Below are 17,851 nucleotides of genomic sequence, written 5' to 3'. Positions count from 1 at the left end.
AATGCCTATTTCTAGCCTCAATTGTTTTCAGAAACATCTTATAGTGTACTGTTTAGCTGTAAAATGAGTTTGTGACCTGGCAGCCATGTTGAGATCAGTTGAGGAAATACCAAGCACCGCCCACCAGCCGGAGCCCAGCCAATAGGAACACTCTCTCTCTCTGAAATGACCTGTGATTGGTCAAAGTCTCTCGATTTTTTCAAAGCCTGAAAACAGAACCATAAGGAGGTGCAGAAGTCTAATTTTGTCTGAATTACAAAATCCTGAAAGGTTATTATGGAATTTTTGCCCAATGATACAAAAAACCTTTCTGCCTACTGAAGCATTAATGTTTTTAATGATTTCATAAAGGCAGTTGTGGGGCAGGAACTGTGTAGGCCAACTTTGAGTGTTGAAGTCACCACAATATCCATAAGTGTTATTTACACAGTGTCCCAGTGAAATGTCTTACAGCCAGCAGGATTACCTCGAGGCTGGTTGAGGATGAGCCCTATAGTGCGCCTGAAGATCAGAGGGTGACATGCGCACTGCGCGCGAGGCGCTCACAAGCCGCGAGGACACAATGCTGGGAAAATAAAGCGCGCAGCTTTGCTTCTTGATGTCTTGCCTTTATCTAAGACAAGCTGTTATGACCTGTCCCATCAGGAAAAGTGTCAGTGTTTGGTTTTCGGCACTGGTAGATTGACTGCTGGAGGTGGAGGTGGTGGAGGAGGTGGATGTGTCTGTTTGCTGGGAGCTCAGTGGTGGACCTGTTGATAGCCCACCGGCGCTGCAATGGAGGTGAGAGGAGGCTCTTCTTTCTTTCTGTCCGTCTGTTCGTCACAGTGGGTCTAATGCACCCCGGGTCATTTCTAAAAGCATTAACAGACTGTCTTGTTGATTACATATCAAATTAGTAGCCTAATAGGCCTGCGTGGATAATTGCTGTAAATATGTAGTGATTTTTTTTTTTTTTTATTCTGATGCTCATCAGTATTTCATATCAACAGGTATAACATATAGATTTAATTAGGTGTGCCGTGAAGGGCATATAGAAGTAGTGCGCCTATCAATGCCCTCTAATTAGATTTCACATGAGACGTTGTCATTTCCAGCCCATCGTTTTGCAAATCAAATCATGTCATTGGTATCATGCTTTTGATGTTATACAGGCTTCCCCTCGAGTCGGAATGGTCGGGAGGCCATGTGTCGCTGTTAATTACCGTCACTGGCTGATGATAAAGCCTTTTGGAGGAGATTTAAATCCTGCTAAAGAGCATTAGTTGACAAGCAAGGCGCTTGCAAACAAGCATGGCACAGAACTAAAGAGAGAGGATGTAGAGGTGAAATGATACATGCTATACAGAAAAAATATAAATTGGTGCACTAATTATTCCTTTGGGGGAGACTAAAAAAAACATTCTGCTATAATTGTATAGAGGTATCTTCAAGGAGAAACCTCACCTTGGTGCTTTTAATCCACACTGTCAACCTCCACACTGTCACTGAAATGGAAAAAAATATTCTATCTGTACAAGGTCAAACCTTTGTTGTTATTCATGTTTCAGGTGCCAAACAGAGAAAGAATGACATGTAACTGAGACAGGGAGTCACAAAGAAGACGCCATTCATCCAAACAACCTGTCAAGTGTATAGGATGGAAATCATGGGTAAGTGAGCTGCAGATGTACAGTAGAGTAGAGTGCTGTTTAAAGCCAAACACGTTCCAGTAACCTCGGTAACACTGGCCTCCTCAGCCGTGGTCAGAGGCTTACAATTAAGGTGTCAGGGATGGTTGCTGGAGCCAGACAACGTGCGCAGGTGGCACAGGACTCGCAGTCTGGTCGGTAGTCAAAACTTGGTGGTGAAGAGTTTACAGGGTCTTAACCTTCTGCCACTTACAATTACTGCAGTTGTGGCTGGTGCTCATTAGCTCCAGCGCCACTTGATAAACAAGGGCGTTATGACCTGATGTAACGTTTCAGCTTTTGCCTTTCAGTGTTGCAGAATGGACAGCACATAATACTATCTTAAGGAACATTTTGCCTAGGGTTTGACCCAAAATTTGCAGATTGAAACTTTGCCAGGAGATTGAGAAGAGTTGGAAAGAGTTCACGTTCTAGCAGCCATGGTTCAGGGATATTTTTCCAGACAATCACAGTTCCTGTTCACTCAATCTTCCAAAACACAACTGTTTTTAATACTTATCACACTGTGGATCAGTGCTGACAGAGGAAGTCATTCTGGACTCCAAACACAGATGTTGTATTTTAACAAAGTCATGCTGAAAGAAATCTTTATCTTCCCACCGGTCCCTATTAAGTATATTGACATTTCCTAGCTTATTATCAGAGGTCTGGGTTTGTGTCGGGGTCAGACAGCAGCTGCTGCTACAACATGTGGAGAAATCCCCGTTCCCGAATGACACAAATGATGTACGATTTCTGTGCAGATGCTCAGCGTGCCTTGGAAGCTGTGGAGAGACTGCAAGCCAAACTAAAGGAGAGAGGAGAGGCCCCCACGCAGGAGAAACTCTCCCTGCTAAAGACCGTCCTGCAGAGTCCCCTGTTCCATCATATACTCAGCTTACAGCAAGCTCAGCGGAAGCCCCCGGCAAAGGTACAGCGCGAGCACGACTGCGTGGGTGTTTGGTGTATATTGAATGGTGGGGAAGGAGCCGGAATCGTTCCCAAAATACTGAATGCACGGACCAAACTGGATGAATAATCAGCTTACCTAAGCTTACCACTAAAGCCCTGAGAAAGAGAGAGAGAGAGGGAGAGAGAGAGAGAGAGAGGGAGGAAGAAGTGGCTATATATGAGGTTGAGGAGTTTGCAGAAGTCATCTGGAAGATTGTCATAAGTTTTTTTTCTGCTTCATCGTAGCCCACACACACCCCTGACTTATCTGTCAGCCAGTGGTGGAAGTCACTAAGTACATTTTCTAAAGTACCATACTTAAGTAAGTACTTTACTTAAGTGTTTTCATTTTCTGATACTTTATGTTTCTACTCCTACATATCAGAGGCAAACAATATACTTATTTCTCCTACATTTATTTGATAACTCAAAGATACCACAAGGAACTTTAAACTAATACAGATGCCTCTATGTATTTTGAGCTACAACGAGATTGTCAGCGAGAATATTGGCTATTTCTATATAGTTATTCTTAATGCCTGTCATCGGGTCAAATTCCCCCGCGAAGTCAGAAGAAACGATTTACGTCACGCTGGTTCACTAGAAATTCCTTCAGCTCAGACTCCAGCGGGGGCCTCTAACAGCAACCAGCATGCCACAGACAGACCCAGAACCCGCTGGGAGCCAACACTGATACCATACTGCTGGGGGTCCAGGCCGTATTGCTGGGCCCACTGGAGGGAAGGGAGGCATGGGGTAACCAGAATCAGGATTGAGAGAGGGGCAGACTGTCACACCCTGCTGCGGTAAAATGAGAGGTTTTCTAAAGGGACTCTGGTGCTCAGAAACACTAAGGCTTTTGTCCACATGGACTGCCAAAATCAAGACAATATGAAAGTTCCTCGTTGTAGCTTTTAAGTTACTAATTACTTTGCAGATTGAGATTAATGATACAAAGTATAATCAAATAAATTATGATGCATTATTATAGGTTAAGATAAGATTTTATTGATTCCTTGGGGTTAATTCACAAGCTACCTTGCAGTATATAAAGTACTGTAATTGAAATATACATATCCTCATACAACGGTTCGTATGATATCTTACGAAAAAAAAATTATGTTGTTTAAGCAGCAAAACTACTTGGTTTAGGTTTAGGAAAAGGTTGTGCTTGTTACGTAAAATAAGTACTCCGGTTTCACATGGGACACAAACAGCGGCCTTCTGGGTGAAAGTCCTGTGTTTGTTTGACTTGTCTATCCACCTCGACCTCCTCCCTATATGCTGACTTTATCACTCTTTACACTACATCACCTGACTTCTTTAGAGGCAGCCCTGCACGTCCTGGCTCACAATTACGTGGGTTATATACGAATTACAGTACACTATTTTTCCTAGGTTATACATACCAACAGTGAATGAGAACACTCTGTATTAAAGTGACACATGACTGCATCAATACTTCTAATACAATAATATACATTATTCTAAAATGGGCCATTCTTCATAATGTGTACTTTTGGTACTTTAAGTATATTTTGATGCTAATACTTTTGTATATTTTTACTTAAGTCAAATTTTGAATACATGACTTTTACTTGTAACAGCATATTTCTACTTGTACATATAAGTAAAAGATCTGAGTACTCCCTCCACCACTGCTGTCGGCAGTAATGATCATGTAATTGCCTGTTTTGGTGCACTGTAATACGCTAACCCTGTAAGTCTACACACACAAGGATGATTACATTAGCTTTGTGCGGTGTGAGCCTGTAGCCATTTAGCATCTCTGCATTCCAGGAAAACCTGGCACTGGATCACATCAGCGGCTTCTGGATTTTTATCAGGACAGACACTGACACAGTTTTTGTTCGTTCAAGTTTCTTATAAATCCACACTTTTTTATATATAGTGTTAAGAATTAAGAAGTGCAAATCAAAGCAGTGTGAAGTTTAGTATTGTGATAGTGTGCTGTCTTTTATTCTACTACTGCTATCTCAACAGGTGTTGTTAGAGTGGAATAGCATGCAGATCAGAAATAAGCATCCACCGAAACTCCCCTCTTCTCTTTGAAACATAACACCTAAAAGACAAAAGGGAACAGTTTTGTGCTTATGTGGTATTGAACAGAAGCCTTTATCTCACATCCTTGTGTTACCGCTCTCCTATCTTTTCCCTCTCTGCTCCATTTTAAACCTATCTTTCTGTACTTTTGGCTCACACACATTTCCCCCCCTTCCTCCCACATCTTTCCTCATTGTTTCACAATGCCCTCCTTTCTCAATTTCTTTATCCTTTCCATTTCCCTCTATCACTCCGTCATCCTATTCCTCTCTCTCTCCGTATCTCCTTGCTTCAATTAATGTCTCCACCTCTCTATCAATCCCCTTCCCCATCTCTTTATCTCCCTCATCCATTTCCCTCCCAATCTTTCTTTCTCCGCTCAATCCTTCTCTCATTCATCTACTCTCTCTCTCAATCCCACCCAATCCATCGTTTTTACTTGCACCCTCTCCATTTTTACACTTTTATCCCCCCATCTCACCGTGTGATATCTATCCATCCCCTTATTGCTCTCTCTATATCCTACCAGGGGAAGATTTCCAAATCGGTGTCCATGAACTGTGGCCCCTGCCAGGGCTTGATGCTGGGCCTAAAGACGCTGAGCCACAGTGACTCCTACACCTGGGCCATGGAGAACCGGAGGCCCAGCAAAAACATCCACAGGGACGACAGCATCTCTTCTCTGGGCTCGCAGGATCTGTCTTTCTCAGAAATCTATTCAGAGAACTGCATCCACACTGAGTCACAAGTACGTAAAATACCCCTCGTAAATGAGACGTCATTTAGGAAGCAAATTATTCTTAAAGTTCATGAACCAACCAAATATTTTTTTTTTGTTCACCCTTCCAAATGTCACTTTTTACATTTGAGAATATTACGTTATAAAACTCCAGCACAATTGGATATTACATTGTCTGAGGGGTTCAGCTGATCGTAACAGGCAGCGCAGCTAACTCGATGTCATCTCAGGTTTGCTTTTGTTTTACACAATGACATTTATTTTTTAGTACTGCACTCCCCCTCGAATCTCCCGCACCATGTCGATGGGGAGAAACCTGTCTGCTATTGCTCACGAGGTACAGTTGGCTGTAATGTGAGGTGTTACTGTAGAGATGGTAGATGTGTGTCTGTGGATGTAGATAAACAAGGGAATCAAACATGTTTAGTACTCCGACCTGTTAATGTTTTTTTTTCATATACCTGTTTATTAAGGGGCGACACCCCATGTGAAGAGGGTAATACAAATAAACTAATAGATTTTACCATGAAACTTCCCCAGTTGATTATTTACATTAAGACACTTATTTTTTGTATTACAAGTTTTCTGAAAGCGTATGTTTAAATATGCATTATCTTACAGATAAGTGCTAATTTACAGAAATATCTAGAACAGCAATCTGAACATTGAATAAAGCCAGGTTCAAAATTCTTGTTTCATTTTGTTGACACAGAGTCAAAGGTTTTTACAGAGGGGATTTTGGATATCTCTTTTTATCACTCCGTAAATCAGAAAATATTGTCAACAGTCATAAAAAAATCCATTTTGGCCGTGTTTTTAGGAATAAAATGTTCTATAAATCCGGCTATGAATGATATATGGACAAAGCCCTCAGTAAAAGCCTTCAGAATATCATTAGGAATGGAACTGGAAAGTTTGGTGGATGTAAGTGCTACTGAAGTGGAGATTTCTGGCTCAGAGTCTGAGAAAAAAAACTCTGAGCAAACAGCCTTTAAAGAGATGAATTGTAAAATTCCATACATTTTGAATACACTACAGGGGAATAGGGTATAAAAATAACTAATAGATATCACCATGAAGCTTCTCCAGTTGATTACTTACATTAACACAATTATTTTATATAGTTTTCAGAAATGTTATGTTTATATATGCAACATATGCATTATCTAATGCTAACTTTTGGTGAATTTAGAAGAAATCTACAGACGCAAATAGACGAAGTAGTAACATAAACACCTAAATGTGTATTTTGGATGTTTTCTTTCCACTAGTCTGAGAGAAGACATGTTATGGTGGCAAAATCTCAAAATTGACCAGTGCTTGGAAAACAGCGTTGTTGCCTGGGGTGTCTCACCTTAATTCAATTTATTTTCTCTCTCCCTCTTATGTCGGTCTCCCTCCCTCTTCTTCTACCCTCTGCCATGTTAGAGGCGTCACGTGGAGATGATAGAGCTGATCAATGATGGGAAAGGGCTTGGTTTTGGCATCATCGGTGGGAGGAGCACAGGAGTCATGGTCAAGACCATCCTTCCTGGTGGAGCTGCCGGACGGGTAAAACCACCTGCCAATCAACTGCATTCCCAAACTATCAATAGCCAGTTAAAGGAATAACTAATCTAAGCTAAGATAACTGGTTGCGTTCCAAATTCTAAACTGACATCCTATTTAGTACGCTAAAACAGTATTTGAGATTATTAGTATGTCCAAAACCTTAGTATGAAACTAGTAGTACGAGAATTGTATACTATTTCCAGTGAACTATTACAGTATGCAACGCTGGACACTACGGCGGCATAAATATCCCACAATGCAATGCGGTAGTGACGACAACGTTCATAACAGACGTTGACGGACAGCTCCGTAACGTCAATAACGCTTCAGTATACGTGTAAAGTATAAGATTTCACTTTTGTATGCGTTATATAGTTTTTAAATTAATTCAGACTTTGATTCTCACAAACTGTTGTTTCGGTCACATGAGGTTGGCACGGGTTGGCACGGGTTACCATGGTTACGCGTCTCCAACTAGCAAGGAGGTTCTCAGGAAGTGACGACGTAAATTACTGCTTAGTGTGTCCAAAAAGATACACACTACTGTTTATTCACACAAAAGTATGTTGTACGCGTTCACATATTGGGTATGTAGTGCATAGTATGTGATTTCCAACGTAGCCATCTGTCTACTGGCTGTGGCTTCATATTTAATGGACAGAAATCAGAGTGCTATCATTCTACCAATCTAACTCTCAACAAGGAAGGCAATAATCCCCATCTATTCCTTCCTTATTGATGAATGAAATCTACATACTCAAATGTTGTATTTAAGTGAAGTGTGTTTAGGAGAATCTGCAGAATATACTTAAAGATTTTAACAGTTCACACTAAATGTTTTCGTTGTAATGGGGCTCCCCAGGATAAGCGGCTGCGTAGCGGAGATCAAATCCTGCGCATCGGAGATACAGATCTGGCGGGCATGAACAGCGAGCAGGTTGCACAGGTGAGTCTTCATCTGTAATGATAATGTGTGTTTAAATAACAGCTAAGACCCGGTCACTGTGTGTATCCACTGTTAGCCCGTAGAAAGTTATTTCCATACAGTGGGTGAGACGGTCACAAACGGGGCTAATCTACTGTAGGCCAAACTGTCTTTCTAGGGCAGCTGTCTCTTAACACATTTTTCATTTTTTGTTATTTATGTTATTACTGAAATCGTCTCACACTATCACTTTTCATCCGTTCACAAATGACCACCTGACCCAGGTACTGCGAAATGCTGGCACCAAAGTGAAACTGCTCATCGCCAGGGATATTATCAAGGACAAATTCCTCTCCTCTCCTGTCCTCAGCCAGGACAGCTTGGACGGCAAGGTGTGTTATTTGATGTAAAATATTTGGCTTATCGGTGACATGAAATGTATAAAACAGTATTCCCGTAACTCCCAAAAAGTGTTCATAGGTTGTTTTACTGTCTGCACTTCTTTCCAGCTCAATGACTTGAATGACGACTACGAGTTCAGTGTGCAGTTCACTAAGAACAGTCGGGGGCTGGGATTCACCATATCTAGCTACATAGGTGACCTAAACTCAGGTAATAACATCTACCATGTTTTAACTTTGTGCAAAATTAGCTAATTATCATTATCACAATTCAATTTGAAGGGAAACAAACTTTGAAAATAATAATTTAAATGAATAATAAATAATCATAAAATGTAAAGCATTATTGATGTGTGAGTTTGAGGCTACGTTTTCCCCAATCAATGCTAAGTTTTCCTTTAATTCATCTTGCTTTCCTCAGTCTACAGCGCCGGTGTGATAGTGAAGAGCATAGTGAAAGGCAGCACTGTCGATCAAGATGGACGCATCAACATCGGAGACATCATCCTGTCTGTGAGTTCCACTAAAAACACAACAGATGGCTTCTTTTTTATTGCGCCCACTGAAGACAAATACCTTGTTGTCTCAAATATATTCTCTGCTGAATCTTTACGATTTCAGCATCTTGAAATCTGCACCGTTTGCAACTTTTAGTAGTTCTATACAAACCAATTAGGGTCCTTTTAAGCTGATGAAGGGGAATTCTTCTAGTTTTACTTTTACCTCCATCCATCTCTTCATCATCTCCTGTTTTTACCTGTGCTTTCCATTCTGCTCTGTTTTTTTTTTATTTTTGATTGCTATTGATTTCTTTTTACTTTCCCATTTAATTTAGCTGCACATACCGTCCACTCCATCCACAAAAATGTTGCTTCTGTCTCCATCGTAACTGTGCTTTCATCCTACTCCCCTGCTGATACCTCTCTGGTCCCGTCCCTCAGGTGGATGGGGTGAGCCTGCAGGGCTGCAGTGAGCAGCGTGCAATGGAAGTGCTGAGGAGGACGAGTCCTCTGGTCAGACTGAAGCTGCTGAGGAAGGCGGTCCGTCTGAGTCACATCCTGCCTCCGGTTCCTCCCCTGCAGCCCCTCCGACACTCCCACAGCTTCAACGAGGGGAATCCCTACAGACGGGGCCTCAACAAGATTCAAGAGACAGGTGCTTTGTGATGAGAGATGGGAACATATTGGCTCAGCGGCATCATAATAAGGGGATTGGTTTCGAAGTAACTGAGCAAATGGAGAACATGTAATTTGACAACGTGCACTAACATAAACTTAATATGCAAGTAATCATCCACAGGTGCTACCTGCCCTGTCTGGTTAAATCATGAATGAATTAACTGTTCAAACTAGAGCTATGCTTGCTGGGAATTTGTGTGCACATGTGTTTAGATCCCTGCATGTGTGCTCAAAACGTGTGTATTCCCCATCTCCCAGGAATCTGCTCGCTGCGTGAAATCTCCCGGCGAGCGGCGTATGCCAACGGACGTCCCCGACACAATTCCAGAAACGGTAAGCTCTTCCCTTTCCCATGCTGCACTGCAGTCTGGAACTGGATCATGGGACTAAGCCGGATACGCTGATTCGACTCCGGGAGCAGCAATGTGTCAGCGAAGCATGCTCTTTGATGGGAGTCTATTTATAGTGTTGTTCAGTCATGTGTTTATCCAACTCATTCAGCTCATTCCAGTTGATTTGTCTCACGCCCCGCCTGCATGTATGCCTTTATTTAGACAAGGATTTTTAGGCTTGATTAGAGAGCACAGCCAAATAAGCCCTGATTGCTGTGAGGCTTTAATAGATGAACGAGAAAAACAGTGGTTTGCCAAGAAATCATGAGATGGTGGGTGTGAATATGTGTACTTGTGTTGCCTGTGGAGTGGGCGTGCCTGTCTGAGTGGTTGCGGTTGACATCCTGCTTTGCCACAAGAAGAGTTATGTTGTTTTCTCTCTATAAAACAGCCGAAGTGATGTTTTCATATGGGATCCCATTCTGTATTGATTGGATCACCTAGAGCTAGGAACAATGTGAGTGGGAATGTGTGTGTATGTGAGACGAGGGTGATTGTCCTTGTGCACATTTTACAGGTGTGAAACTGGCGCCGGCTGAGGAGGAAAACCTGAGGAAGAGGTGGCAGCATGCAGTCGGACAGCGATATGAAGTTATTGTACGTAATTAAAATTAGCATTCAATATGATGTGCATAGAAAAAAGCTGTCTAAAACTATTAGTATTATTTTATTAACGTGTAATTGCCCATTCAAAGAAGGAAAAGCCACCTACTTCACAGCGTAGACTGTATATATAGATGGACGACGTGTCTCCACTGTATAAAAATGAAGCCAAAATATCCGGGATACAGGAGCTGCCGTCTTGCGATTTTTACATCATTTGGAGCCAGAGTCTGCGTAGTAGTAGCAGCTGTCAATCACAGCTGTCAATCATGACGTCTCATCCCTTTTTATAGCATCAAATAACTAATTAAAACCAAACTTATAAGAAAAATGAACACTTGAACAAATATCAGCGTGATAAGAACTACCTAAAATGACAGAAACCAGCTTTGGGAAAAATTTTGTTTGTTTGACTCATGTCCCATCCGTTAACATGGAGGGGGCGGGATTTATGACCTATACCGCAGCCAGCCACCAGGGGGCGATCGAGATGTTTTGGCTTCACTTTTGGGGAGCTGTCATGTCGTCCATCTTTATATACAGTCTATGCTTCACAGTGTGATGCCTACACCTACCCTCCACACCTTTCTTACCTACCAAACTTTACTTCTTTTAATTTTCTTTCTTTCGTTTTCTTCTTTTAGGTGTGTCAGCTGGAGCGTTTCGGTGAGACGAGCGGCCTCGGCATCAGTCTGGAAGCTCGGGCGGGACATCACTACTTGTGCTCCGTCTTACCTGAGGGGCCCGTTGGCCAAAACGGCAAGATCTCCACGGGAGACCAGATATTGGAGGTAACCGACTGCTCTGCAACTCACCCCTTAGCCATTTGATAAAGCTATGAGATCATGTAAAGAGGAATAAGATATGATCTGTGTTTGTTTTGACACATCTGTGGTTAATGTATCCTCATACAGCGGATCTTATGATATCTTACAAAAAGTTATTCTTCATTTTTCATGTGTTTTGTCATGTCATGTGTTTCTTTCATTCAAGCAGTTAGCGATGATAGCGTGTTCTTTAAAGGGGTTAGAATAACCTGGAATTGGAGGCATATCGCATTTTAAAGAATTCCACATACACCAATCAGCCATAACATTAAGACCACTGACAGGTGAAGTAAATAACATTGATTATCTTGTTACAATGGCGCCTGGCAGTGGGTCGGATAAGTTAGACAGCAAGTGAACATTTTGAACTTTGAACTTTGTGTTGGAAGCAGAAAAAGTGGGCAAGCGTAATGATGTGGGACGACTTTGACAAGGGCCAAATTGTGATGGCTATGCGACTGGGTCAGAGTATTTCCAAAACTGCAGCTCTTGTGGGATGTTCCCGGTCTGCAGTGGTCAGGACAAGGAAGAAAAACTGGTGAACCGGCAACGGGCTCATTGATGCACGTGGGGAGCGAAGACTGTCCGTGTTGTCCGATCCAATAGATGAGCTTTGCGTATGGGGCTGCGTAGCCACAGATCGTTCAGGGTGCCCATGCTGTCCTAATGTTATGGCTGATCAGTGTTTATCTGAAACAGCACCAATAAACACCACACAATTTCAAGTACAACCTAAGACGGTGGGTGTGAGTATGTGTGCCTCTGTGCATTTACTGTAGAAGGAGAGCTTGCCCTCCTCCTCCTCCACCGGGGCAAGTTCACGCACCCACGCGCATTCATCACGACGAGCACTCTGATGAACTCTCGGACAGTGTACAGTAGCTTTGCTTGCCGATATAGAAAATACAGCGAATCGGCTCATGCCGTTCGTGTCTCTGAATGTACAATCAAACATCTGTGTCGCAGCTCAACCCTTTGATCTCCCCCAGACGACGTCTGCGTGGCAACGCCATTGTTCAGCTCTGTTTTTTAAATGAGCCTCGCTCGGTTTAGTTACCGCTCGCAGCTTTAATTGTTCTTGCTGTGAATCGATGTGCTGTGGCCACTAATTGCTCCTCAACACCGCAAACTGCAATATCACTAAAAATATAAACTTTTAGGGCAGATTTAGTCATGAACACTCATAAACACACAGTCACAGGAAGAGAGTTACAGACAGACTCTCATAGTCAGCACAGCTGTGTTTGCTCAGTTATTTTTCAAAAGCTAAAAAGCATGACTCAGCCAATCACTGACCATATCTATTTTAGAAATACTGTATATGTATATTATGTATCTTCCTGGCAGGTGAATGGGATCCCTCTCATTGGAGAGACACATAAGGAAGTGGTCAATATTCTGAAGGAGCTGCCGAAGCGTGTTTGCCTGGTGTGCTCTCACGTTGTACCCCCTGCGATTCCCGACAGTGATGAGGAAGATGACGATGATGCTCATCTCACCCTGAAAGAGCTGCTGGCTGAGTTCAATGACAAGGTGAGGGCACACATTGATGAAAGATGGGATGAGTGTTTAAATCTATTCCCCCAGTATAAACCACATCTGTTACACATCCTCTGCATTTGAAATGACACTCAAAAATGCTCTTCTCTTCTCTTGTAAATCAACCTCCTTCCCTGTGTCCTCTCTGTCCTCTCTGCTGGTCCCAGTTGGACCAGGGTTGTGTCATCCCCTGTCCTACAGCTGAGGACATCACCAAGCGTGGCGTGCCCCCCATGTCACCTCCTCTGGCCATGTGGGAGAGAGAGGCTCAGGTGGTCGAGCTGGAGAAAGGCGAGTCGGGACTGGGCTTCAGTATCCTGGACTACCAGGTCAGAGACATGCCCCTGAGCCTTTCTACAAATAGAACAGACTGGAATAGGCTGCAGTCTAAGAATATCAGTGTCGGTTTGGATAGGGTGAAGAAAATAGAGTAGCTTGTGGACTTCTTGTATTCTGTATACAGTAAATGTGTGCTAAGTGCTCTAAAATTATTATTAAAAACACATCTTTTACACTGTTCCCTTTTATTCTGTTGTATACCTGCATTCATCTTGCATACAGTTCACAATGTATCTAATTTACCTCAAATTGTCCATCCTTATGTATAACTCTAGGATCCAGAAGATGCCACTAAAACAGTCCTGGTAATCCGGTCCTTGGTGCCTGGAGGCGTAGCAGATCTGGATGGTCGCCTGCTGCCTGGAGACCGACTCGTGTTCGTTAATGAAAGTGAGCTGGAAGGCTCCAGCCTGGATTATGCTGTGCACGTCCTGAAGTCCACCGGCTACGGCCCTGTCCGCGTTGGAGTTGCCAAACCACTGCCGGTATGTAAAGAGATGTAGATTTAAATACCTAATTTATTTTAATGAGGAGGGAGTACATTTAATTTTTTTATGTAGTGCATTTGAGTTAATTTAGTTTATTTTGTTTTGACAGAATTTTTTTCCCCAAAAGATTATAATCAGCACAACTAGAAGTGGCTTATATGATATATATTATTTTATGTTGCAAAGTAAATCAAATGAGAAATGGTTTAGTGATAAAATAACATGACAGAAATATCAGTTTTTTTGCTAATACAGCCAATTAAAAACCAACAATTGAAGGTGCTTCTATATGAATTCTCCACTGCTTCAAGGAATTCCTGTTTATTAAATGGACTAATACACTCAAAGTTATCAAATGGATTCACACCATGGTATAAATGGTACTGTATGGCAAAGGGTCTGACAGTAGACACTTTTATATTGTCATACAGTACACTGTACATCATGATATCCTTTAAAAGCGGATTCTTTTTTCAGGATTCTTTACTAAAATGATATTTTATATTAATAAACTCTTAAAACAAGACATTTATTTCCACAGATATGCAAGACAATTACTTAAAAGTGTTTTTTCTTGAGAGTACAGCATTTCTTCTCCTTTTTTTGTTGTGGACTGTGGCTTAGTAACAAGCAACAGAGAGTCCAGTTACAGGCCCGTCTGAATTTTTAATGCGGCTGAGAGATGAACACAATGCTCGACCACACTACAGATGGAGAGAGAAGGGGAGAGAGGAGAAGAGGGTGTCTAGTTTACAGTCACCTCCTTTAGCCTGTTTGCTTCCATGTGAATTTACTCACTTCTAAGCACATAGTAGACCGTTTTTTTTCTTTCAAACTCCTTGATTTCAATTTTGGGATTTTGTATTCTCAGCTGGAACTGTGTGGCGGCTTAACGCCCATCTCAGAGAGGAGCTTGCGGGCTTCCTGCGATGACACTGACAGCCACGCTCAGATCAGCCTGCTAGCTGAGGCTAACAGAAACACTTTCAACTTTGAGGACAACAGCATCGTCCAGCCGTGTTACGCTACAACGGTATGTCATACAACACAAAATGAACATAAGTAAAACAATATATATATGTATTGATATTGCTGAACAGCTATGTGTGCATACTTTCTACTAACTTTTTGTGGTTTAGAAAACTAATGTAACTTTTGTCCGGAGGAGAGTAAAGGGCAGAGTTTGTCTCTTATATTTGGCCTGACAGATAGTTAGGTTAGGTGCAGAGTTTTTCCATTTATTTGTTTACAGCACCAGTTCTGTGTATACTGTGTGCAGAACATAGATCTGAAATTAATAGAACTGTCACAAAGTTTAATATGCTATTTGCTTCATAAATATAAACTCACTCGTATGTTGTATAATCACCTAACAGGATTCTTGCAAATGAGCATTTTCTCAGCAGGAAACTTTGCAGCGGAAGTTACAGTAACAATGCAGCAGTCTGCATCTTGTAGTCCATCACACAGAGAGCATTGCTCATTACCATGCACACCTGAGATTCTGTGGGTAGCCATTTTAGCTGCTCTGAAGGAGATTACGGTGACAGTGTTTGTTCTCTCTGTTCACGTTCTATAGCGGGGAGCTTAGAGGCGGCTGTATCAGTATCACTGGATCAGGTATAGAGAAAGTGCTCAGTGTCAAAGACTTGTTCCTCCATTGTGGCCTCAACTCAATCCTATTGAGGCAGCCTTTTGTTCTCGCTTTTGCTTAATTACCAACAATTGCCTCTCAATGAAAAGTGCTTACTGCATGCACGACATTGGCACCTGGTCTAGCACAAGGGCACGCAGCGCTGCCTTAATGTATCCCACACGTACACACACACAAAGAGACCCAGAGCAGCAAGTGTCAGTGTGTTCTCATCAAAGACAGGCTTGTTGCAAAGGTAGCTTCAGAACTTCAGTGCTGCTTGTACTTTTCTGTGAAGGTTCAAAGACGATCTCCTCGTTGCCCTTTTTCTTTGTGAAGTGCCCGGGGGGACCGAAGAAGTCTACCTTTCTGCATGTTTTACATCTCAGAATTACTCCAAAGGCCCTCGCCCCGGAGAGTTAGCAGTTGTTTGAAATCATATTTGTCACATCAGATATCTGATTGGATGTGATGATAGCAGCTCAGGACTTTAGTGCCAGGTTATCTTTGCAGTATGGGTTACTTTTCTCAAAGTTGTAAGATTTGCTCCAGGTAATGTGCACCAAAGCTTGTGTTGTTGGAAATCTGCAAAGGTAGCATGGCTCTTGGGATGGCATTGTCTGTTTGTCGGTCGGTCAGTTGGTCAGTTGGTCAGTTGGTCAGTTGGTCAGTTGGTCCACCACTTTGATCCAGACTGAAATGTCTCAACACATGAAATACCTCCCCAAATATCAGATGAATTTCCTCCAGCGCCCCCATTAGGTTGATATTTGAGGATCAGAGTGAACTATCTTGATAAAACAAGAGTCTACTCTACAGCCATGCTCTGTGAGGCTAACCTTACACACAATAATAATAATAATAATAATAACTTGGATTTATATAGCGCCTTTCAAGAAACCCAAGGACACTTAACAAAGACATAAATAAACACAACAAACGGAACATAGCAGTAGCTAGCGGCCATAGGCCTTGATGAAGAGGTGGGTTTTGAGAAGTCTTTTGAAGCTGTCCAGAGATGGTGCGTTGCGATACACTTTGAGATACACTAGTGCAGTGCCCGTTCGGGGCACGTGGCTCGCTGATTGCTTGGCTCCCTGTATTGCTGCTTGCAGTGTTGTCGAGAAACACTCATCGCGTGTTCTACATGTCACATGTCCAAATTGCACCAAATTTGACACAGCACTCCCTTGGGTCCCCAGCAATACACCTACCAAGTGTGAAGTAGATCGGATGAACAGTTCTTGGGATACACGAAGGACACACAGACGGACACAGACAGGCTGGATTTATAGTTAGATCCGATGTTAACATCAGTATGCTAACATGCTTACAATGACAATGCTAACAAGCTGATGCTTATCGTCTTACGTGGCGAACATGTAGAGCTAGAAGAAAAGTCAGAGGATCACCACAGTCATTAGAATTTATCCTTTGGGTACCAGGACTCGGTAGAACATTTCATGACATGCCATCCAATAGTTGTGTGTTAGTCACCCCATCTTCATGCTCTTAGTCACTCATGCCCCCTGTTGTCTCTCTCATAGGAAAACCGGCTGCGGCATCGTTTCGACATCATGGAGGACGACGGCAGGCAGCAAGCGCCGCCTCTGCCCCCCCGCACCAGCTTTGAGAGGACAATCACTGTTGTCCGGGGCAACCGTAGCCTTGGTATGTTCTCCGTCTTTCTCATGGTGATGGTGTCTTGGTGTGTGTACGTCGCTGGCATGGCGATAATGACGCTAATAAGCGGTGGTGATGACGACTGCCCTGAAGAGGAGTGGTGAAGTGATGTACTCCTCGTACCTGAGAGGGGAGATGATGACTGTGTGTGTGCGTGTGCATGTGTGCATGTGTGCATGCGTGCGTGTGTGTGTGTGTGTGTGTGTGTGTGTTTGTCCGAGAGGCTAGTATGGGGATGCATGAATGGTTGAAGTAATCTGAAATAATATTAAGAAGGAAATATTAAAACCAATGAGTAATATTAATTTGAATGCTGATCTATATAAACGTTTTTACAAGGGCTGTCATTCGATTAAAATATTTAATCGCAGTTAATCACATGATTGTCTATGATTAATCGCAAATTAATCGCACATTTTTTATCTGTTCAAAATGAACCTTAAAGCTTCAGTAGGCAACATTTTTTGGCATCTTGGGCAAAAAATTCCATAATAACCTTTCAGCATATTGTAATTCAAGTGTTCTGAGAGAAAACTAGACCTCTGCACCTCCTCATGGCTCTGTTTTCAGGCTTTAAAAAATCTAGAGAGAAAGCGTTCCTATTGGCGGTGCTCCGGTCATGTAAGCGGTGCTTGGTATTCCCTAAGAGATCTCAACATGGCGGCCGGGTCACAAACTTTCTCATTTTACAGCTAAACAGTACACTACAAGATGATTGTGAAAACATTTGAGGCGAGAAATAGGCATAAACGTAACATAATATTGATTCATATTTGATCAGTGCTGCCTAGTTTGACCGCTTGATCGGAGTTCGCGAGTGATTGACAGTCAGATCTCATAGACGGTAGCTGGACAGCAGATCCCAGATCAG

General features: G+C 42.4%; 1 protein-coding gene across 7 annotated transcripts in view; it reads left to right on the top strand.

The window, feature by feature from the left end:
* Positions 1-385: 385 nt before the first annotated feature.
* The window catches only part of si:dkey-92j12.5 (multiple PDZ domain protein), a 44,547-nt gene continuing 27,081 nt past the window's right edge, over positions 386-17,851 (top strand). For 3 of the 7 annotated variants that reach the window (XM_037765192.1, XM_037765189.1, XM_037765188.1), the window contains exons 1-19: positions 387-780; positions 1,548-1,649; positions 2,432-2,598; positions 5,212-5,430; positions 5,690-5,758; positions 6,850-6,972; positions 7,835-7,918; positions 8,182-8,289; positions 8,407-8,509; positions 8,720-8,811; positions 9,240-9,453; positions 9,735-9,809; positions 10,386-10,465; positions 11,116-11,262; positions 12,646-12,831; positions 13,005-13,166; positions 13,452-13,661; positions 14,536-14,697; positions 16,845-16,968. In XM_037765192.1, the coding sequence (XP_037621120.1) occupies positions 1,637-1,649; positions 2,432-2,598; positions 5,212-5,430; positions 5,690-5,758; positions 6,850-6,972; positions 7,835-7,918; positions 8,182-8,289; positions 8,407-8,509; positions 8,720-8,811; positions 9,240-9,453; positions 9,735-9,809; positions 10,386-10,465; positions 11,116-11,262; positions 12,646-12,831; positions 13,005-13,166; positions 13,452-13,661; positions 14,536-14,697; positions 16,845-16,968 (2,338 nt within the window). In that variant the 5' untranslated portion in view covers positions 387-780; positions 1,548-1,636. Of the gene's footprint in view, positions 781-1,248; positions 1,323-1,547; positions 1,650-2,431; positions 2,599-5,211; positions 5,431-5,689; positions 5,759-6,849; positions 6,973-7,834; positions 7,919-8,181; positions 8,290-8,406; positions 8,510-8,719; positions 8,812-9,239; positions 9,454-9,734; positions 9,810-10,385; positions 10,466-11,115; positions 11,263-12,645; positions 12,832-13,004; positions 13,167-13,451; positions 13,662-14,535; positions 14,698-16,844; positions 16,969-17,851 lie in introns of those variants that run through there. The other 4 variants (XM_037765190.1, XM_037765185.1, XM_037765186.1 and 1 more) reach the window with 3 other exon arrangements.

Source organism: Sebastes umbrosus, chromosome 3 (genome assembly GCF_015220745.1).
Source record: "Sebastes umbrosus isolate fSebUmb1 chromosome 3, fSebUmb1.pri, whole genome shotgun sequence".
Taxonomy (NCBI): Eukaryota; Metazoa; Chordata; class Actinopteri; order Perciformes; family Sebastidae; genus Sebastes; species Sebastes umbrosus.
The sequence above is the reverse complement of the archived record's forward strand: the minus strand, read 5'-3'. Positions and strand labels throughout refer to the sequence as shown.